Raw genomic sequence first — 19,719 nt, 5'->3', positions numbered from 1 at the left:
CAAAAATTTTACATATACCACACATACCCAGTATAGCTCTTGAGACAGTAAACACATAAAAAGATTTGTTTATGAATATCACATAGATTAAAATTTCCAAATGGCTAATAAAATGGTCATATTTTCTTCTTATTTGAATTCACAGAAAGACAAGTTTCGTATCTATGATGAATATTGTAGCAACCACGAGAAGGCACAAAAATTGCTTCTTGAACTTAACAAAATAAGAACAATCCGGACGTTTCTTTTGGTAAGTATATTTTTATGTGTTATGCTGTTATTTCTTGATAGGCTGAGTAAGAGCAGGTGTAAAAATCTATGGACAACTTTTTTAGCATAGCTAGGCGAGGAAGCTAGAGTCCTTAGATCAATTTAAGAAGTGAGAGTTGGGGTAAGCTTGCATATGGCGAAACACTGTTAATGGCCCCTCATTGACTGATTATGAGTTGTTTGTCAGAACCCACAGGTTTCTGGTGAGGAAAGACATTGATGCCAGAGTTCATCATTCTTTTTACATCTTGGAGTTTATCATAGTTTTTGTAGCCCCCAACTCCCAAGGGTTTCATTTACTTTTGTGAAGATGAGTATAAGTAGGGCAGTAACAGGAAGGAAGTAAATAGTGCGTGTGGTAGAAAAGGAAATTTAAAGATTGACCTTTCTCCTACATACATTCCTGAGTTTTCATAAAAAGAGCAAGAATGTGTATTTAATTTATTTAGGATTACGACAAACACATATTTTGGCAGTTATTTGGACAATCTAATTGGCAGTAAGGACCACAATGTAAGTGTACAATTCCATGATATTTAGCAAATTATGGAGTTATGGAGCTTTCACCACAATCCAGTTTTAGAACATTTCTATCATCCCCAAAATTTCCTCATTGCTTGCTTACAGTCAATCTTTGCTCCCACCTTTAGCTCCATGCAAACACTGATCTGCTTTCTGTCTTTATAGTTTTGCCTCTTCTGGAAATTTTGTATAAATGGAATCATAAAAGTAATCTTTTCTGCCTGGCTTCTTTTGCTTAGTAAGCTGTTTTTGAGGTTCATCCTTGTTGTAGCATATACCAGTCAGTATTCCATTCCTTTTTATTGCTGACTAGTATTCCATTCTATGGATAGGCCACATTTTTGTGTTATTGCTAGTAAATGAACATTTATGATAGTCAACATTTTGGCTATTATAAATACGTAATGCTGCTATAAACACTTGTGTATGTCTTTGTGTGGACATATATTTTGATTTCTCTTGGGTAGATACTAAGGGTAGAATTGTTGGGTTATATTGTGAATTTATGTTTAGCTTATTAAGAAACTGCCAAATGGTTTGCCAATGTGGCTGTGCTATATCTACAAGAAATGCGTGAGAATTCCATTTTCTCTGTATATTTGCCAATACTTGGTATTATTGGTCTTTTTTTTTAATTTTAAATGCATTATTTAAAGTTTTATTTTTGTTGTTATTGTTGAGAATATATACAGCACAACATATAACAACTCAACAATTTCCACATGTACAATTCAGCGGCAATGATTACATTCTTTGAGTTGAGTACCAGTTCTCATCCTTCTTTTCTGATTTATTCTTCACCAGTTAACATAAACTCACTACTCCCTAAGTTTCCTATATGATCTTTCCACTTACTGTTGTCAATTGATTCTATATAGATCTTAAAAGAGCACAATGCTCAAGGCAGACATTCCTTACCAGTTAAGCTAAAGTATTATTTGGTTTTAAGAAGACTTTAGGGGATATATATATATTTTATTGGACTTTAGATGAAGGTTTACAGAACAAACTAGCTTCTCCTTAAATAGTACACACATTGTTTTATGACATTGGTTAACACCCCCCACGACATGTCGACACCCTCCATTCTTGACCTTAAGCTCCCCATTACCAGCTTTCCTGTTCCCTCCTGCATTATTGTCCTTGCCCCTGGGCTGTTGTACTCTTTTAGTCATCATTTTGTTTTATGGGCCTGTCTAAAAAAAAAAAAAAAAAATTTTTTTTTTTTTTTTAATCTTTAGCTGAATGGTGAACCTCAGGAATGGCTTCATTAATGAGCTAAAAGAGTGTCCAGGGGCCATACTCTTGGGGTTTCTCCAGTCTCTGTCAGGCCATTAAGTCTGGTCTTTTTTTTGTGAGTTATGATTTTGTTCTTCATTTTTCTCCAGTTCTGTCTGGGACCCTCTGTGGTGACCCCTGTCACAGCAGTCAGTGGTGGTAGTTGGTCAGGGGGTATTTTTGGTTTAGGTTTAAAGATTATCTCAGGGCAATAGTTTTTCAGGGGTTCATCCAGCCTCTTTAGCTCCAGAAAGTCTGGAGTCCATTAGAATTTTAAATTCTGTTCTGTATTTTTCCCTTTTTGATTTGGAGTCTTCTATAGAGTCTTTGATCTAAATGTGCAGTAGTGGTAGCTGAGCACCATCCAGTTCTTCTGATCTCATGGCAAAGGAGAAAGTTGTAACTGGAGGCAATTAGCCACACATTCCATTTCCTCCTCCTATTTCTGACTCCCCTTTTTTCTGTGTTGCTTCAGGTGAATAGAGGCCAATAGTACTTTGATGGCTGCTTGCAAGCTTTAAGATCCCAGGCACTATGCTATGTATTAACTAGGAGGTAGAACAGAACCACTAAGTATGTTATTAAGCCGAGTAACTGGAATGTTTCATGAAACCATGACCCTAAACGTTGACTTATTGAATCCATTTCAGGTTAATACTGACTTTATTCTAGTAAAATATAGGAGCTTTGCTGTAATATACCTCCATTTCCTCTTCCCTGCTTTGGGCTATTATTGTATTATATATATATATTATATATATTATTAACCCAACAATACAGTGTTATAATTCATTCTTTATATAATCATTTATCTTTTTAAAGAAATTAAAAGAAGGCAAGAGAAAAATATATTTCTGTAGTGTCTAAGGCTTGGCTCTCTAGAGAAGCAAAACCAGTAAAGTATATAAGTATTTATATAGAGAGAGATTTATATCAAGGAAATGGTTCACGCAGTTGTAGAGGATGGAACATCCCAAGTCCGTGGGTCAGGCTGGAGGGTTCTCCTGATTCATGTAGCTGCAGAGACTGGTAAACCCAAGATTGGCAGGCCAGACAACATGGCTCTGGCCCACAGCCTGCAAAGACAAGACAGCAGGCAAGATGGTGGTAGGCTGCAAGCTCAAGTTCGAAGAACTGGAGGTCGGACAAACAGGAGCCCCTGCAGGATCCAGAGGGAGCAAAAACCTGTGAGCCTTGCCAGAAAGTCTACCTATGTTGGATGTAGGCCACACCCCCGACAAAACTCCCTGTCAACTGAATGACTACTCACAGCAGATCCCATCATGGAGGTGATCATATTATATCCAGTCTCATCATGAAGGTGATCACATCATTATCTGACTGCCAAATTACCCTGTAACTGCCAAACTACTGAGAATCATGGCCCAACCAGGTTGACACCCAACCTTAACAATCACATGCAGTCTTATGTTTACCTACATACTCACCATTTCTGGTGTTCTTCATTTCTTCCTCTGTATTTGCCTCTGCTATCTTACTTTTCAGCATGAAAAACTTCTTTTAATATTTCTTATAAATCAATTCTGCTAGCAGTGACTTTGCCCAGTCTTTGTTATCTGGGAATGTCTTTATTTTGCTCTTTTCCCTTTGTTGATAGATTTTTTTCTTTCAGCATTTTGAGGCCTCTGGCTTCCATTGTTTATGATGAGAAAGGATCTGCTAATTGTATTGTTGTCCTATTTTACATGATGGGCCACTTTTCTCTTGCTGCTTTCAAGATGTTCTCTCTGTCTTCATTTTCAACACTTCCACTATAGTGAGTTTTGGTGTAAATATGTTTGTATTTATCTGACTTGTGGTTCACTGAGCTTTTTGAATGTACACTGTTTTTTATTAAATTTGAGAAGCTTGGGGCTATTATTTCTTTAAATAATTATCTGACTCTTTTTTTCTCATATTACATATGTCTTGGTATGCTTGAAGTTCTCACAGTGCCTACTGCTATTTTCATTTTCACACAATCTTTTTTTCTCCCATTTCTTCAGATTGGATAGTGATTTCTGTTGATCTGTCTTCAACTTAACTGTTTTTTTTTTTTTCTGCCATCTTAATGCTGTTGAGCCTAGCTAACGGATTATTTAATCTCATGCCTGATTCTTTTTATAGTGATTCTTTTTATAGTTTCTGTTTTTTGGTTGAGACTATCAAGTCACCAGGTGTTGAAGTGGTCAATTAGGACGATGAGTCAAACTGAAAGTAGCAATCAAGCCTTTATTCGCCTACTGCAACAGTGTATAAAAGAAGCAAAAAGTGGTGCCGGGTCCTCGGTGTTTCATTATTTCCCCCATGGATTGGCACCCTGTAAGGTTCAGGTAGATCAGATCAGTGCAGGTAGAGGGAATCATCTCACTGCTGAGGAGCCCTGGACAATAGGCCTTTGTTATGGACCTGTAGGCTGTGGGAAGAAAGAGGGGAAGAGCTAGGAGTGGAAAAGGACTGAGTCAAAGTGAAGAAAAGTGTCTCAGCCAAGGTTCCCCAATAGGACGCCTCTGAATGGACGCACCTGGGATAAGAATACAGATATGTGTGTAAGAATGGTTGGCCAGGGGTGAGGGGTTTGGGGAGTAGGCTTAACTTTGACCGCCACTTCTTCCAGAAAACTGAAGTGCACTGGCTGTGCAGTGAGTCTGGTGTGGGGAGGGTAGCTCCGCCTCATGAGGCCGACCAGGCAAAGCATTTGAATTGCCGATGGTTGGGCCTGAAAGATCACGCGTAGGATTTTGGCCTAGAGCAGCACTCCCCAGAGATTCCCTCTTCGTTTATTTAGTATTAAGCAAATGGTGCTTTAAGTCTCTAAACAAGGTTTAAAAAAATTCATTGAACATATTTATAATAGCCGTTGTGAAGCCTTCACCTGCTAAACCCAACATCTGGGTGTACTCAAAGTTAGTTTCTATTGACCGTATATGGATCACATTTTTCTGTTTCTTTGTATATCTCCCAATTTATTTTATAGAAAGTGGACATTTTAAATAATACATTATAGCAACTCTGGATTCTAATATTTTATGCTTGAGGTTGGTTATTGTTGCTTTTTTTTGTTTGTTTGGTTTGGTTTTAATAGTTTGCCTGGACTTAATCTGCAGAATCTGTCTCTCTTGTTGATTTTGTTTTTATCATTGGTTTGTGACTTTGGAGACCCCTTGTGTTATGGAGTAGAACTGCTCCATGTGGTTTTCTTGACGGTAATCTTTACAGAAGCAGATCGCCAGGACTGTTTTTTCCCTGGTGCCAAGAGGTGGGTTTGAACTGCTAATCTTTTGGTTACCAGTCAAGTGTAAACCATTTGTGTTGCCCAGGAACCTCGACTCTGTCTTTCTTGTGGTGTGCAGCTGCTATCTCTGCTCAGATTTAAAAATTTTTAATTGTTATATTTTACATAGATTTTTGTGGGTTGCCCCTTTGACTGCCTAGCTTGGTGGTCAGTCAAGGATTTGTCAGAGGTTGTACTCTAACACTGCTATCTATCTTGTCTGTGGATCTCTGTGTGAATGTGAGGCACATTTGAAGGTCAAGCAGTTTTCAAGTCTGACCTGCCTTTCATTCCATGGCGTCCTCTCAGGCCTTCCCTGCATGTCCACACAGCCTTCCAATCAGCAGAGCTTCTCTAAGCCTGTGCTCTCCAGGTTATCCCTGTTAAAATTTTGGCTAATCTGCCAGTCTGACACTTGGCCTCAAGTGGGACTACAACCTCAGGCTGCTCAGTGTCATTGATGAAATGTTATACCTAAAAGTGACTTGGGAGATCCCTTGGTAAAACCTTCCAGTTTTACAGAGAGGAAAACTGGAATTCTGAAACAAGTTAGAACTCAGTTTTCTTTATGCCTTTTCTTCTACAATGCAATGCTACTTCCCTTTATAAGCAGGGTCTGTCTGTCCATCTGTCCGTCTGTCCATCCATCCACCCACCTATCCATCCGTCAGCCAGCCAGGCAGCCAGCCAGCCAGCCTTACTTTCATCTGTCCATTCACTCATTCCTCTATCTCAGACTTCATACTCAGGAGAATATATGTGAATTAATTTTTAAGGCAAAGATTCAAAACCTTTATGAATTTGAAAACATTTTAGTTTTTGTAACTGATATGAAAAGTAGAAGTATTCCTCTTTCTCACTCTGTAAATACTAGCTGTGGCTGAATATACTCTTCTAAGAAAAGGGACATACAGAGACATTTGCTTTCACAAGTTTTTAGCAGAAAATTTATGGTAGAAGAAAGTTTCATAGCCTCAGGTTTAAAAAATATATTTATATGTGTTTATTTTCACCCAGAATTGCATGCTACTTGGAGGACGGAAGAACACAGATGTTCCCTTGGAAGGTTATTTAGTAACACCAATACAAAGAATATGCAAGTACCCTCTCCTTTTGAAGGTAATTTATGTGTTTGCTTTATTGTAACTTCATTTTGTACCTGCATATTTTTCTGATGATCTTACTTTCTTTTTAAAACATCCTGACATTATAAAGAAAAAGCAGACCATAGTCATTGGAAAATATGGCTATTTTGTGACTAAATTTATATATGGAGTAGAAAACAAATGTTTTAGGAAAAGAAGCTTTTAGTGTTCTTTGAAGAAAATTTTCTTGTTTGAAGTTCAAGTAAATGCTTTAGTTTCAGATGGTCCCTTTAAGATTGGCTTCATTAAGTAATTAAGTACATTATGACCAGTTTATACTGCTCCTTGTCTATAGAGCTATTTGTTATATATTTTTTTATTTCTTATAACATTTCATAATGTTAATATAGTTAAGGTTAAATTTATATTTTTTCAGAGCCTGGTTTTTAAATTATTACTGTGAGGGAATGGTATAGGTCACATGAGGCGCAGTAAATGATAAAATGTGGAATGCCAGTGCTAAGAAAAAAGCTTGAAATTATTTGTGGAACTTAAATTATTGGATTGTCCAACCAATCTGTGTTTCATAAGAAGTAACTGCCAGAAGATTATCACTGATGAGTTTCTCTATTTCACAAAATCCAAATTCTTGTCCCAAGTCTACAGATACCCATTGGGCACAATGCCCAGGGCCCGTATCATGGCCCATAGACTGAGTTGACCACATCACATAGTTTACAAATGCTTCTCTTTAGAATTTCTAGGAAGTCTATGTTTGTCTTTTGTGGATTTTGTTGGAAATGATATAGTGTATTATTATTATTATTTGGTGTTAGCTCTGCAGAACAGAGTGTGAACATATTGAATGCAAGGTCAGAGTTTATGGCAGAGTTTTCAACAATACAGAGCTCAAGAGAGGAAAGCAACTGCATATTTTCCTACTGTATATAGAGAATTAAGAAAATCCTTTTAAAGAATTGCTTCAGGTTTTCTGTGATTGTGTTAGGTATGATGATGGTAACTGTAGCAAGGAAACAAATGACTAATTACAAAGCAATGTGGTCGAAGTTGTCTAGACAGTGGGTGAAGATGTTTGATTTTGTGCTTGTAAACAACAATCAACATGACATTTTAATATATTTAAAAGAGTAACGACGACCTTTAGTTCTACTATCCTGAATGGAAAAAAGAAAAAACAAAACAAAAAGAAAGCTATTGAAGGGTGTGTAACAGTGCATTCATCACAGAGAATGAGCCTGAGTTAATGAGGGAAACAACATAAATTGTTCCTTTAATGGCAGAGTATATTGGAGTTTTTAATTTTTTTTATTTTGCGGGAATATGATATTACTTAAAAATTTTGGGTTTTTTAATCACGTGTTTTTACAGGTTCTCAAAAACCTCTTAGAAAATAAGATATTTAAATTATTTTTGATGTTATGGGACATGGATTTAAAGATTCGTTATTCTGTTAAAGACTCTAGGGATATGAAATTAACGTGTAATAAATATGTGCTCTGTCAGAGTGAAGGTCAAGCTTTAAAAAAATTTACATGCTACAGGTGAGCTATTTAAGGATTCAAAAGGAGAAACCTAACTTAGTTTTTAAATACAAAATAATTTTGAGAGAAAAATTAAAGTGGCTGCAAAATGTGTAACGGGGTAACACTTAACTCATTGATGCGACCTTTTGTTTTGATCTTAATTTTGGTGGAGTTTGTGATGTCACTTATAGAAATGGCTCTCATGATCTTTGCAGTTTTCATTTCCTGGTCAGCCTGAACCTGCTGTACCAGAAAGCTGAAGATCAAAGGGAGGTCTGTTTTTTTGTGTGTGTAAACAGGAGCTGCTGAAGCGGACTCCAAGGAAGCACAGTGACTACACCGCAGTGATGGAAGCCCTCCAAGCCATGAAAGCTGTCTGCTCCAACATAAACGAGGCCAAGAGACAGATGGAAAAATTAGAAGTTTTAGAGGAATGGCAGTCTCACATTGAAGGCTGGGAGGTACATTCGCTTTACTCAACAATCAAGCTTAAAATAGCTTTGTCACGTCCTACACTGTGGGCAGAATTATGGGTGTTGGATGGAACCATAAATGGTCATTTTCCTAGATCATGCTAGAGGGTTAGATCAATTCTGAAAAATGCAAACCTTCATTATCATTTTTAAGTAACTTTATGGTGGCAATTAATTGACATTTTCTTCTTTTTTATTGTGGCGAAAATAGACATAACAAAACATTTGCCAACTCAACGATTTCTGCATGTATAATTCAAAATTGACATTTACCTTAGCCTGAGAGGTTGTGATGGAGCCCATCAATACCGGGTGGGCTCTTTGATATTTCAGTTTTTGTTGATCATGATTATCCTTTTTCCTGTCTTAACTTTGATGAATAATTACATAGGTTGAATCCTGGAAAGTAAAGAAGGACAGTAAGGCTCAATAGCTGTGCTGTGATGTTATTATTTTCACTCTCTGAATTAGGTGCTTGATCTTGAATTCCATTTTAAGTCCACTTAACCTCTCTGAGTTTTGATTTCTTCATTTCTAAAATGAAAGAACTGGTTATAATATGATTTTCAAGGTCTGTTATTCAAGTTGAAAAATATTATGGTTTCATGATTCATTAAAGAAGATTTTAAAAAATAACAAAAAAGCAAACGAGCAGTGATATTCAGAATCTGTAAAATGTTTTTAGTTATGATAACTTTGAATCCCCGTTATTTTGTAGGGTTAGTGTCCTATTTACTTTACCACTATGCAAAGAATCAAAATCCTGTCTTTAAACTGCTTTAATTTAAATTAGCATGAGTTATAGACTAGGATTGGAGCCTTAGTAGCACAGTGGTTAATGCACTCGACTGCTAACCAAAAGGTCAGTGATTCGAACCCACCAGCCACTCCTCAGGAGAAAGATGTGGTGGTCTGCTTCCGTAAAGATTGCAGCCTTGAAAACCCTATGGGGCAGTTCTGCTCTGTCCTTTAGGGTCAGTATGAGTTGAAATTAACTTGACGGCAACGGGGTTTGGGTTTTAGGATTGGGGGCAATAGTGGTTCAGTGGTAGAATTCTCACCTTCCACGCAGGAGACCTACGTTCAACTACTGGTCAGTTTACCTAATGCGCAGCCACTGCCTGTCTGTCATTGGAGGATTGGGTGTTGTTATGACGTTGAACAGATTTCACTGGAGCTTTCAGACTAAGACAGACTAGGAAGAAAGACCTGGCGCTTTACTTCCAAAACTCAGCCTGTGAAAACTCCATGGATCACAATGGACCAATCTGCAACTAATCATAGGGATGGTGCCAGACTGGGCAACATTTACTTCTGTTGTATGTGGGGTTGCCATAAGTAAGGGGCTGACTCGAAGGCAACTAACAACAGCATGGACTAGAATAAATTTTTCTGGTTATAAAGTAAGCAATTAAGATAATTTTTTAAAAGTGTAAAGAAAATTTAAAATGTTCCCAACGAAATACTGTACCTTACAAATCCACATGGGATGCGTCTATCTTTGATACTTTTTAGTGCACTCATTTGTTTCTTATCTTCAAAGTATTGGCGTCCATTTAGACTTACACTTATGTCCACCCAGATTTACAAAGAAACCTTGAATATGGACTTGAGAGAATTCTCTTTTGTCCACTCTCCATTCTGAGTATTTTAAAATGCTAACTGGGCTCTAACTTAACTTCCTCTTCAGCTGCATTATTCTGTTTCAAGTGTCCACGGTGACCCCGCGTTTCAACATGAATGCTACCGCCTTCAGTCAGCTAGAATGGTTGTGTGTTTTGCACTTGATTCAACCATTCCCAGGGAGGCGTTGTCCTGCTGGGATGAGAAAAATGGAGTAAAGTTCGCTTTTGCAGTTCTGTTGTCACTCAGAAATTGGAAAAAAACTGGACTTGCTTTAAATTGCTGGATTTGTCAGTGAATTCTGCCAGGCCTTTTATTAGAACAAAAGCTTCAAAGACTCTTTTCGGCACTTTAGGGAAATGGAATCTGTCACAATTTTGTATATTCCTGAATCTGCTGCAGAAATGATTCTTCAGAACTTTATTGCTATTAATTACATAGTCTACATCAGTTACTCAAGGGGAGAATGTATGTGGGCTGTACTATGTCAGATGTGGCCCAGAGCAGAAGGCACCTAGACTTCACCCAGCTTTGGTTGTTATTCAGCACTCAGAGTGCAAGAAGATGGAGCGCAGAGGCAGGGGAGCTGGCAGGAGCTTAGGGAATTTGCCCCTCATTCAGGAAAATCAGATATGGATACAGTTCTGGCACACAGGAGCTAATATGAATGTCAGGTTCCAAGAAGGGTTGTAATGAACTCTACTTGAGTAGGATTTGAAAATTATGGTATAAGACACAGCTGTGCAGTGATTTGGGCGTTTTGGGACTTTGGGGGACTGCAGCTTGAAGCAGGGCCCAGCCAGCTGGTTGGCACATTGTGATAAGGACCAATTCTCAGTCCCTCTCCATCACCCTGTAGAGAGGAGGTAAGCTGTTGGTACCCAGAGGGCCAGGATAGTCCCTTCTGGAGACTTTAGGAGAAATTGTTCATCCGACAGGACCTTGGAGGTTTACCAAGGAGAGGAACACAGGGTCATAAGGATGAATTCAGGCCTGGGTGGGGGGAATGGGTTACAGAGCTACTTTTGAATTGGTCCTGGGGATTATTGTCCTGCCTGCAGATAGCTGTGTGTATATTTGGAGTGTCTGTCACGGGATTGGAATCGACTCGACGGCACTGGGTTGTTTTTTTGGGTCATGGGATTGAGGCAGAGGCAGATACCAGTGCTGGATGGCAGGACGGTTATTAGTGTAGAGTTCCTTAGAGAGTTTTTTGAGTTTCAGAGACTTGGATTAACGTTGGGTGGGAAAGAGCTGCTCTCTAGCTCTTGCAGATTGTTGAGGACCACCTTAGAGAGGATTCTTTTGCTTTAGCAACTAAAGTTCTCTTGAATGGAATCCAAGTCTAACATATGGATTTGCATTATTTCCATTACAAATGAATTATTGTCTCAAGTAACTCACTTCATTATCCAGAGTCTTAGTTCCTCATTAATCAAATGAAGGATTTTTACAATAAAATCTCTCAGACAACTTGAGTATTTTGTGCTGCTAGCTTACTGTTTCTGCTGCTTTATGTTGAATTTAGGTAAACCATCAACTGAAATTTCTTATTCCTGAGTCACATAATAAAAAACCCCAGTGTGTCGAGTCATATAATAGAGGTGGGAAATAGCATGCCTATTTAGCAGACTTGGTTTCTAGTCAGGGCTCTGACCCTTAGTTTGCAGATAATACATCCCGGTACCCCTATATACAGTGTGGGTTATTGCAGGCATCAAATGAAATAAGTGGAAGTACTTTGAGTATTGTAAAACACTATGCAAATGTGAGGCAGTATTTTAAAGCTTTGGTCAGCGTTAGATTTTACCCTCGAGAAATGTGCCTCATTTGTCTAAAATATGCACTTATCTACTGAATTTGTTACGTTACTTAAAAGTTCTTTGGTTGCAAGTAACAGAACTTAAAGAAAACAAAATAATTGTAAAGATGTTGGGTAGCTCACAGAATTTAACAGAAAAGCGGCAGTATCAGACTTCAAAATGGCGTCTCGGCTCCTGGAACTGTTTGGCCATCTCATCAGTGCCTTTGCCAAAATGGGTGAGCTCTCATAATCTTTCCATAATTATATTACTCTGGTGGAGATTCAAGATCAAAATTCTAGATTCCACTAATCTAGCTTGGGTTCGTTAGCCTAGGGGATAGCTGAGGTCCTCATCGCAAAAATTCAGTTTCTTTTGGGGGAGATACTGATTCTCCCTTGTATGTAGTTGGTGAGCCATCTGACAGTTTGCTCAGGTACTATAATTCCCATTATACATAAAGATTAAAAAAAAAGAGGGGTAATATAATTTACCCAAGATCTTAAAACTAACTGGTGGCAGAGTTAAAGTTTGAAAATAGGCCAACTGATTCTAAAGTTTGTGTTTCTTCCCACCATGTGATATTATACCCACTTAGATACAAATTTAGTGAATTCTTTAGATTAAGTTGATTTTCCTGTTTACCCTTTAAAAATAAGATGGCATTTGAGATTAGTTTTCAGTCAGCATTTACAGAGTGACTGTCATCAACCAGAGCTCTGCGGTTTACGTTTTAATTGCTCATTTTGGAAGTTTTGCCTTTTATTAGTATAATTTATTATATCTTAGTCATGTATCTTATCCAAAATTCAGAACCTTCCATGAGATGTTCTACTGAAGGCAATTGTAGGGCAATGATTTAATATGCCTTGGAAGGGAAATTTATTAGGTGTTTAATCAGAGTCGCTGGTTCATTATTTAGAATAGGACCATTCTCAATTCTCAATTTGAGTCTGCTCCTTGAGTTGATTCATTGCGTTCTGATGATAACTGTAAACTTTGGAGTTATATGAGGTATATTAACAAGGTGTTATCAATAAATACTAGGTCATTTAATAATTCGGCTTTAAGTCCTTGATATGCCTGCTTGGCTTTGGTCTAAAACCTGAAAAAAATTGTCTTAATAAAAGAGGGGGATTATTAGTGCATGAAGGTGTTGGAGAAAATAAGATTAGAGATTAATTATTGTGTTTTATAAAGTAAAAAGAAACAGAATCTAAATTTGGGCATCTCTTGATTACCTTTTTATATAAGAAAAACAATATTACAAGTCGTTTGAAAATTTCTTGTTGGCCTTGAATGTATTCGCTGCTTACATTTGATTTTGTGTCTGACAGTGTGTTGATAATCTAACTTCAGGTCTTCTTCTCTTGTTATTTCATGAGTGTGAGTCTTAGACTCAGCGTCAAGGTTTTGATAAGACTTGTTTTTCTTCCCTGTACTAGGTGATTTTGTAGGTACAAAATTACCTACTATCTTGAGATAGAATTGATTTATAGATGGTCCTTGTTATCTGAGGAAAAGTGGCTCTGAAAAAAGACCACTGAAAAGGAATCCACATACAAAGAGCACCAGAATTTCAAAAAAATGGGGAAAGGGGAAGATTTGATTGGGAGTTTATCTCGTTAAAATGCAACTTTATATTATTAGCTTTTTTTTTTTTAAATCTAATATATAACAAAATTTAGATTATAATTTCAGTTAATTATTTGAACCTCAGATAGAATGAATCCAATGGTCAGACTCTTCTTTTGGGGGAAAGAGGGGAGGACATACGTTTTCTGATAAATTTATATGGTAAAACAATATGATATTCTCCATTTCATGCTTGACTTTTTAGTATTTTAAAAAGTCTCTTTTTGTAAGACTATTCAAATGCTTTAGAGCTTTCTCAAGAGACTCTCTGAATCCTTTGATTTTGAAACTATTCTCTGATGAAACAGCCATCTAGTTGCCATTCCTGTTAATTTTCTTTCTTTCAGTGGTGAATGGGTCTAGTTATGTTAGATCTTTGTCTGTCAGTGGCCTTGTAGATGAGTGTAGAAGTTACAAGGCCTTGTGTCATCTTTTCATCTTTTCCAAGACTCTGGTTTCTCTGCAGTTTGCATGTTTCCGATATTGACACCCGACATTTATTTGACAAGATGAGCAGGGCAGACTGTAGTGTTAAGCAGTGAGTTGTAATTAAAAAAAAAAAAAAAAAGCCATTGCCTTTGAGTTGATTCCAATTCATAGCGACTCTATAGGACAGAGCAGAACCGCCCAATAGAGTTTCCAAGGAGTACCTGGTGGATTTGAACTGCTGACGTTTTGGTTAGCAGCCGTAGCACTTAACTACACCACCAGAGTTTCTGGGTTGTGATTAGTGGAGTCTAATTTTATACACTGTTGCCATTGAGTGGATTCCAGTTATGGTGATCCCATGTGCTTCAGAGTAGAAGTGTGCTTCGTAGGGTTTTCAGTGGCTGTAATCTCATGGAAGTAGGTCGCCAGGTCTTCTTTGCAGTCCTGTTGAGTGTATTCAAACCACCATCCTTTTGATTATTAACCAAGTGCAAACCATTTGCACTGCCCCCCGCCCCTGCAAAAAAAAAGAAAACCACTGCTGTTGAGTCGATTCTGACTCATAGCAACCCTCGCATCACCCAGGGACCTCTAATTTTGTAAGTAGTCAGTTATTAGTGAATATTTTCATATCCCAAAGATTTTTGCCACTGAACTGCAAAGAAACAGTAATGAACCCTCATGTAACTTATATTAAGAGAACTTGCTAACATCAAAAAGATTTACCTTTTCAACCAATCCAGAAATGGCCAAGCAATATTGTTTTCATTGAGTTCAGTGGTGAGGATGAGATTTGTTCTGTTATTACATTTCTTCAGAAATCACGATGGTCATGTTTGAAGTAACATTAGAAATTAGAAAAAATGCTGTAAAATAAATACACAACCTTCTGAGTGTCTTTTCTGGTTATTGACATTTTCTGAAAATATACATAGGCACCTGAGAAGTGTCTGCTTATGAAATTAACCATGCTTCCACAAAAAAAAAAAAAAAAAAAAATTTTTTTCTCACATTCAGTTCTGTAAAGGCACTTGGAAATTTAGAAGGGTTTATCACATATACTGACCATGTAACTGGGCAGCCAATTATATACTTCATGTTATTATAGATTCTAAAATTCTTACACATCTTAACAAATTGCGTTCTGAATTGTTACCGTTGTCTTGCTGGGCCTTCTATCATGAAGTACACACAAGCAAGAAGAGATGGTCACGCCCCCGTTGGTAAGACGTATGGCTGAAATGTCCTGTCCTCTGGGTCCTGGTCTGAAAATCATCAGTTTGTTCCATCTCCAACATCTGAAGGGGTTGTTTAAATTGTGTACTTTAAAAAATTGACAAAGAAAATTACTGGAGAATGATTAAAACCTGAAACCACAGCAATGGAATGAACTATGTAATTAATTGTAATCACACATACACCAACAACCATGAAAATGGCAATGTTCCCTTCTATACGTGAGGTTGCAGTGAGTTGGTGTGGACTTGATGGCAACTAACAAGAAATTACATGTGAAACACACAGAGAGCCATCCCTGATACATCCACCATTACTGCTAACTCATGCTAATTCTTACTTCATTAACGTCCTATTTTTGCCATGATCACATTGCATCTAATTCTGTGTTTACATATCCATTTCTTCTACTAGTATCTGTCCTGGTTGGACAGCATTTTACCGTTAACACTGAGGAGGTGGTCTTAGAGGAGGAATTTCCACCATTTAGGAAATGCTTTTGGAATGAGAGGGACCTGGATGAGTACACCTCCCACAGCTGCCCACAGCTTTTTCTTTATGATTATGTCTTACCTTGAACTGTTAGTAACTTTTCTTTCCCAAACTAGTAAAAACAGCTGGGATTAAAACTATACGTCTAGCTTCCTAGCCAGCGTTTTACTATATAACTTTAATTCTATGTATGTAATTCATCCCAAGGAGCCTCTGATTTTACATGATAAATGTAGCTTCTTAGAGGGAAATGTACATTTCAAAAAAGAAGTCATGTGGATGATAAAAAGTATATTATTTTGGCTGTTTTCTCAGGAATCTCAAAAGGAATAGAACTCTGAATCATATGATAAAAGCAGAATTAGAAAGTATCTGTAATATGAATATATGCATGTACGTCTTACATTCTATTTAATGGCTTTGGACTGTTCATAGTTAATGATATATGCAAAGCGTTCTTACCTATCAAGTGGTATTTATGCCTGCAACATATCACTACAGACTCTGTTAACAACGTAGCTTATTTTCATGGACAGTATTTTCTCGTAGTCACAGTTTTTTCACAGCACAGTGATCTCCTGGCTCTGACATGTATACAGTGGTCCGTGAAACAGTCTACAAAGCTAACTTAATTAAATAAACATCTGTATATTTATAAAGCTTTGGGATAGAGAAGCCAACTTACTAGAGATTTATACCAGGAGAAAATGTGTAGCATATTGCCTGGTGTGTTGTAGAAATGTTAAAAACCTGATTTTAGTATTCATCTGGATCAAAATAAGACCTCTGGTGGTGCAGTGTTTAAGAAGTATGGCTGCTTACCAAAAGGCTGGCAATTTGAATCCACCAGCCGCTCCATGGAAACCCTATGGGGCAGTTCTACTCTGTCCTGTAAGGTTGCTCTGAGTTGGAATTCACTCGATGGTAACGGGTTTGGTTTTATTCTTACATCAAAGTATTTATTACTCACTATGACTAAATGGGAAACCCTGCTGGCATAGTGGTTAAATGCTATGGCCGCTAACCAAGAGGCCGGCAATTCCAATCTGCCAGGTGCTCCTTGGAAACTATGGGGCAGTTCTACTCTGTCCTATAGGGTTGCTGTGAGTCAGAATTGTCTCGACGGCAGTGGGTATGACTAAATGTGAGTATGGCAAAGAATAGATACCTAGATTTAAAAGTTAGCATCTATTTTGAAAGTAAAGATGAAATACTTAGTAGGTTAAGTAACATTATGCAGACTCAGATGAGTATTCAGCAATGATGAAATTTACTGTAGACGTAAGCTTGGCAGTGTAACTTGTGATAAATACCCCTTCTATCCTGGGCACTGGCATGCAGCTGGGATACCTCAGACAGAGCCCTTTGCTCACCTGTGTCTTCAGGTCAGCAGTGTGCACCTGTGCACCTGAACACCTAGGCTTGGGCACTCAAAGCCCCCAAAGCAGTGCTGCTTTAAGTGTGGACTGAGTACTACATGCATTAGAATCACCTGGAATGGTCCGGGCCCTACCCCAGATTTACTCAGTTTCAATCTCTGAGCCTAGTGCCTGGGAACCTGGAAATTTCAGCAAGCCTATCTGGTGTGTTGTCTGCGCCTTGAGATTTGAGAACTGTGGTTCTGGAGGGTTTGCTGTCTTCTGATGATGTCCCTGAATTGTTTTATTGCGTCTGTGTTTTTGGTTTTCTAGCTCACTTGTCTGACAGTCTCAATTTTATAGACTTTAGTGGTCTGACCCTTGCCTAGTATTTTGATGCTTGTAGCCATTCCTTATTTCAATTTCTTCTGTGAATTTCGGAGCTTGGCTTTTCTAATCCCTAACTGTGGACACTATTCTGACACTTGCAAGTAAGTTTCAGAAACTGTACATGCTTTACAAAATATTATCAACTTCGTAATTTAAAAAATGAAGCCATAGTGAGATTTTTTTTTTTTTTAACTTCAGAGAATGGTAGATTTTTTTGTGAATGGTAGATCTTATAAACAAGGGGGGAAATATGCTACACCATTATTTAAAAGCAAACATTTATTAAATGTCTACTTGGTGGTGGGGGAGTTATGAAGTGGGAAGTGTATCATGACTCCAAGAGTGCTTCAGTGATAGAAATTTCCTAGTCAGACTCAGTAAAATATATGTTGAGAGAGGCTATGTGTATATTTTGTAATACACTTTGCAGCATAACCGTGAATTCTAGAAGCTATGCTTAATGAACACATGACAACATATATGAAACTGTGTAAATTTTTATCAGCTCTTCATTTCTATATTCACCCTTAGGATGAGTGGAAAGAAAAAAAGGAAAAAATTTCTGAAATTTAAAATGTGTTTGTAATATATGTACTCAAATTAACATAACCACACTTTCTTAGTTAACGTTCCATTTTGAAAGTTTCTTATTGTGGGTATAAGAGTTGTCATTTTTAATTAAAAATTTTATAATTCATCAGAAAACTGTATCACTGGTTGTTGCTGAAATGTGAAATTTAAAAGGTTTTGAATTTTAAATATCAAAAATAATAAAAACAAAAAAAAATCAAGTTAAGCCATAATCAAATCCACCCTCAAATTTAAAGACAGAAGACATATTTAAAAATGAAGTTCTCTTGCAGAGCACACTTAGAGACCTCTACTAAAAAACTTCCATTCTTGCCCAAATCAGTGCATTAGTTATGAAAGTTTAGGTTGGAGTAACAAATAGACTACAATGTTTATAATCTTGGAAATGGCAAATGTTTTGTTACATATGCATTTACTAAAACAACAAAATGTAGCAAAGGGTCAATAAAATGACTCCAAATAGAAAATAAATAAATAGTTTAATTGTGTGCAGCTCAAGTAACAGTCCAGTGCGTTGGTCTGGTCAGTGGAAAGCTTTCCTCTGTGTGATGATTCAGAGGCCCAGGCTTTTTCCATCTTGTGGCTCTCTCAACCTCTAATGGTTAGCGATTGTGTTAAGAATCAGTTTTGACACTCATCGTGTGACCTTAATGGGGACTCAATAAATGTTTATTTAATGAATGAGTGCACTTAAGTCAACTTTTAACAAATAGGGTGAAAGGTAGTATGGAAGGTTGTTCCCTTTAAACTATATATTTTTACTTTAATTTCTTCTTCTCTTCCTCTCCTTCCTAGGGGTGGATATATAAATTGGGATGTACAGAGTATGAATCTAGGAAAATTCAAAGTTATCAAAAAAGAAACGGAACCCTTGAAGATAGATAACCTAGGCATTAGTGAGCTGAAATGGACTGATACTGGCCATTTTGAATTGGATAATTCTGTGGTCTACTATACTGGGAATGACAAATTAAAGAGGAATGGCATTGCATTCATTGTCAAAAAGAACATTTTAAGATATATCCTGAAGTACAATGCTGTAAGTGATAGGAAAATATCCATATGCCTAGAAAGGAAGAGCAGTTAATACAACTGTTATTCACATTTATGTATCAACCACTACTGCCAAAGATAAAAAATTGAAGATTTTTTACAAACTTTGCAGTCAGAAATGGATCAAACATGCAATCAAGATGCATTGATAATTACTGGTGATTGGAACGTGAAAGTTGGAAACAAAGAAGAAAGACTGAGGGTCGGAAAATATGGCCTGGGTGATAGAAATGTTGTCAGAGATCAGATGATAGAATTTTGCAAGACCAACGACTTCTTCACTGCCAATACCTTTTTTCAACAACATTAATGGTGACTATATATTTTTATACATGTGGGGGGAAAAATTTTTTTTTTCTACGTGTGGACCTCACCAAATGGAATACACAGCAATCAGGTAGACTGCATTTGTGGAAGGAGATGATGGGAAGCTCAATATCATCAGCCAGAACAGACCATCAGTTGCTCATATGTAAGTTCAATTGGAAGCTGTAGAAAACTAGAACAAGTCCATGAGAGCCAAAGTATGACCTTGAGTATCCCACCTAAATTTAGACTATTTTGAGATTAGATTTAATGCATTGAATACTAGTGACCAAAAACCAGGTGAGTTGTAGAATGACAAGGACCTCATACATGAAGAAAGCAAAAGGTCATTAAAAAG

At 37.3% G+C, this 19,719-nt stretch overlaps 1 protein-coding gene across 4 annotated transcripts in view; it reads left to right on the top strand.

Annotated features, from left to right (window-relative positions):
• The window catches only part of PREX2 (phosphatidylinositol-3,4,5-trisphosphate dependent Rac exchange factor 2), a 377,098-nt gene that overhangs the window by 101,141 nt on the left and 256,238 nt on the right, over positions 1–19,719 (top strand). For all 4 annotated transcript variants that reach the window (XR_007513231.1, XM_049853516.1, XM_049853518.1 and 1 more), the window contains exons 4-6: positions 146–250; positions 6,362–6,463; positions 8,273–8,434. Coding sequence is in view for 3 of the 4 variants with exons in the window: in XM_049853516.1 (XP_049709473.1) it covers positions 146–250; positions 6,362–6,463; positions 8,273–8,434 (369 nt within the window). In the remaining variant the exon portion in view is untranslated. The remainder of the gene's footprint in view (positions 1–145; positions 251–6,361; positions 6,464–8,272; positions 8,435–19,719) is intronic.

Source organism: Elephas maximus, chromosome 15, assembly GCF_024166365.1.
Source record: "Elephas maximus indicus isolate mEleMax1 chromosome 15, mEleMax1 primary haplotype, whole genome shotgun sequence".
Lineage (NCBI taxonomy): Eukaryota > Metazoa > Chordata > Mammalia > Proboscidea > Elephantidae > Elephas > Elephas maximus.
The sequence above is the reverse complement of the archived record's forward strand: the minus strand, read 5'-3'. Positions and strand labels throughout refer to the sequence as shown.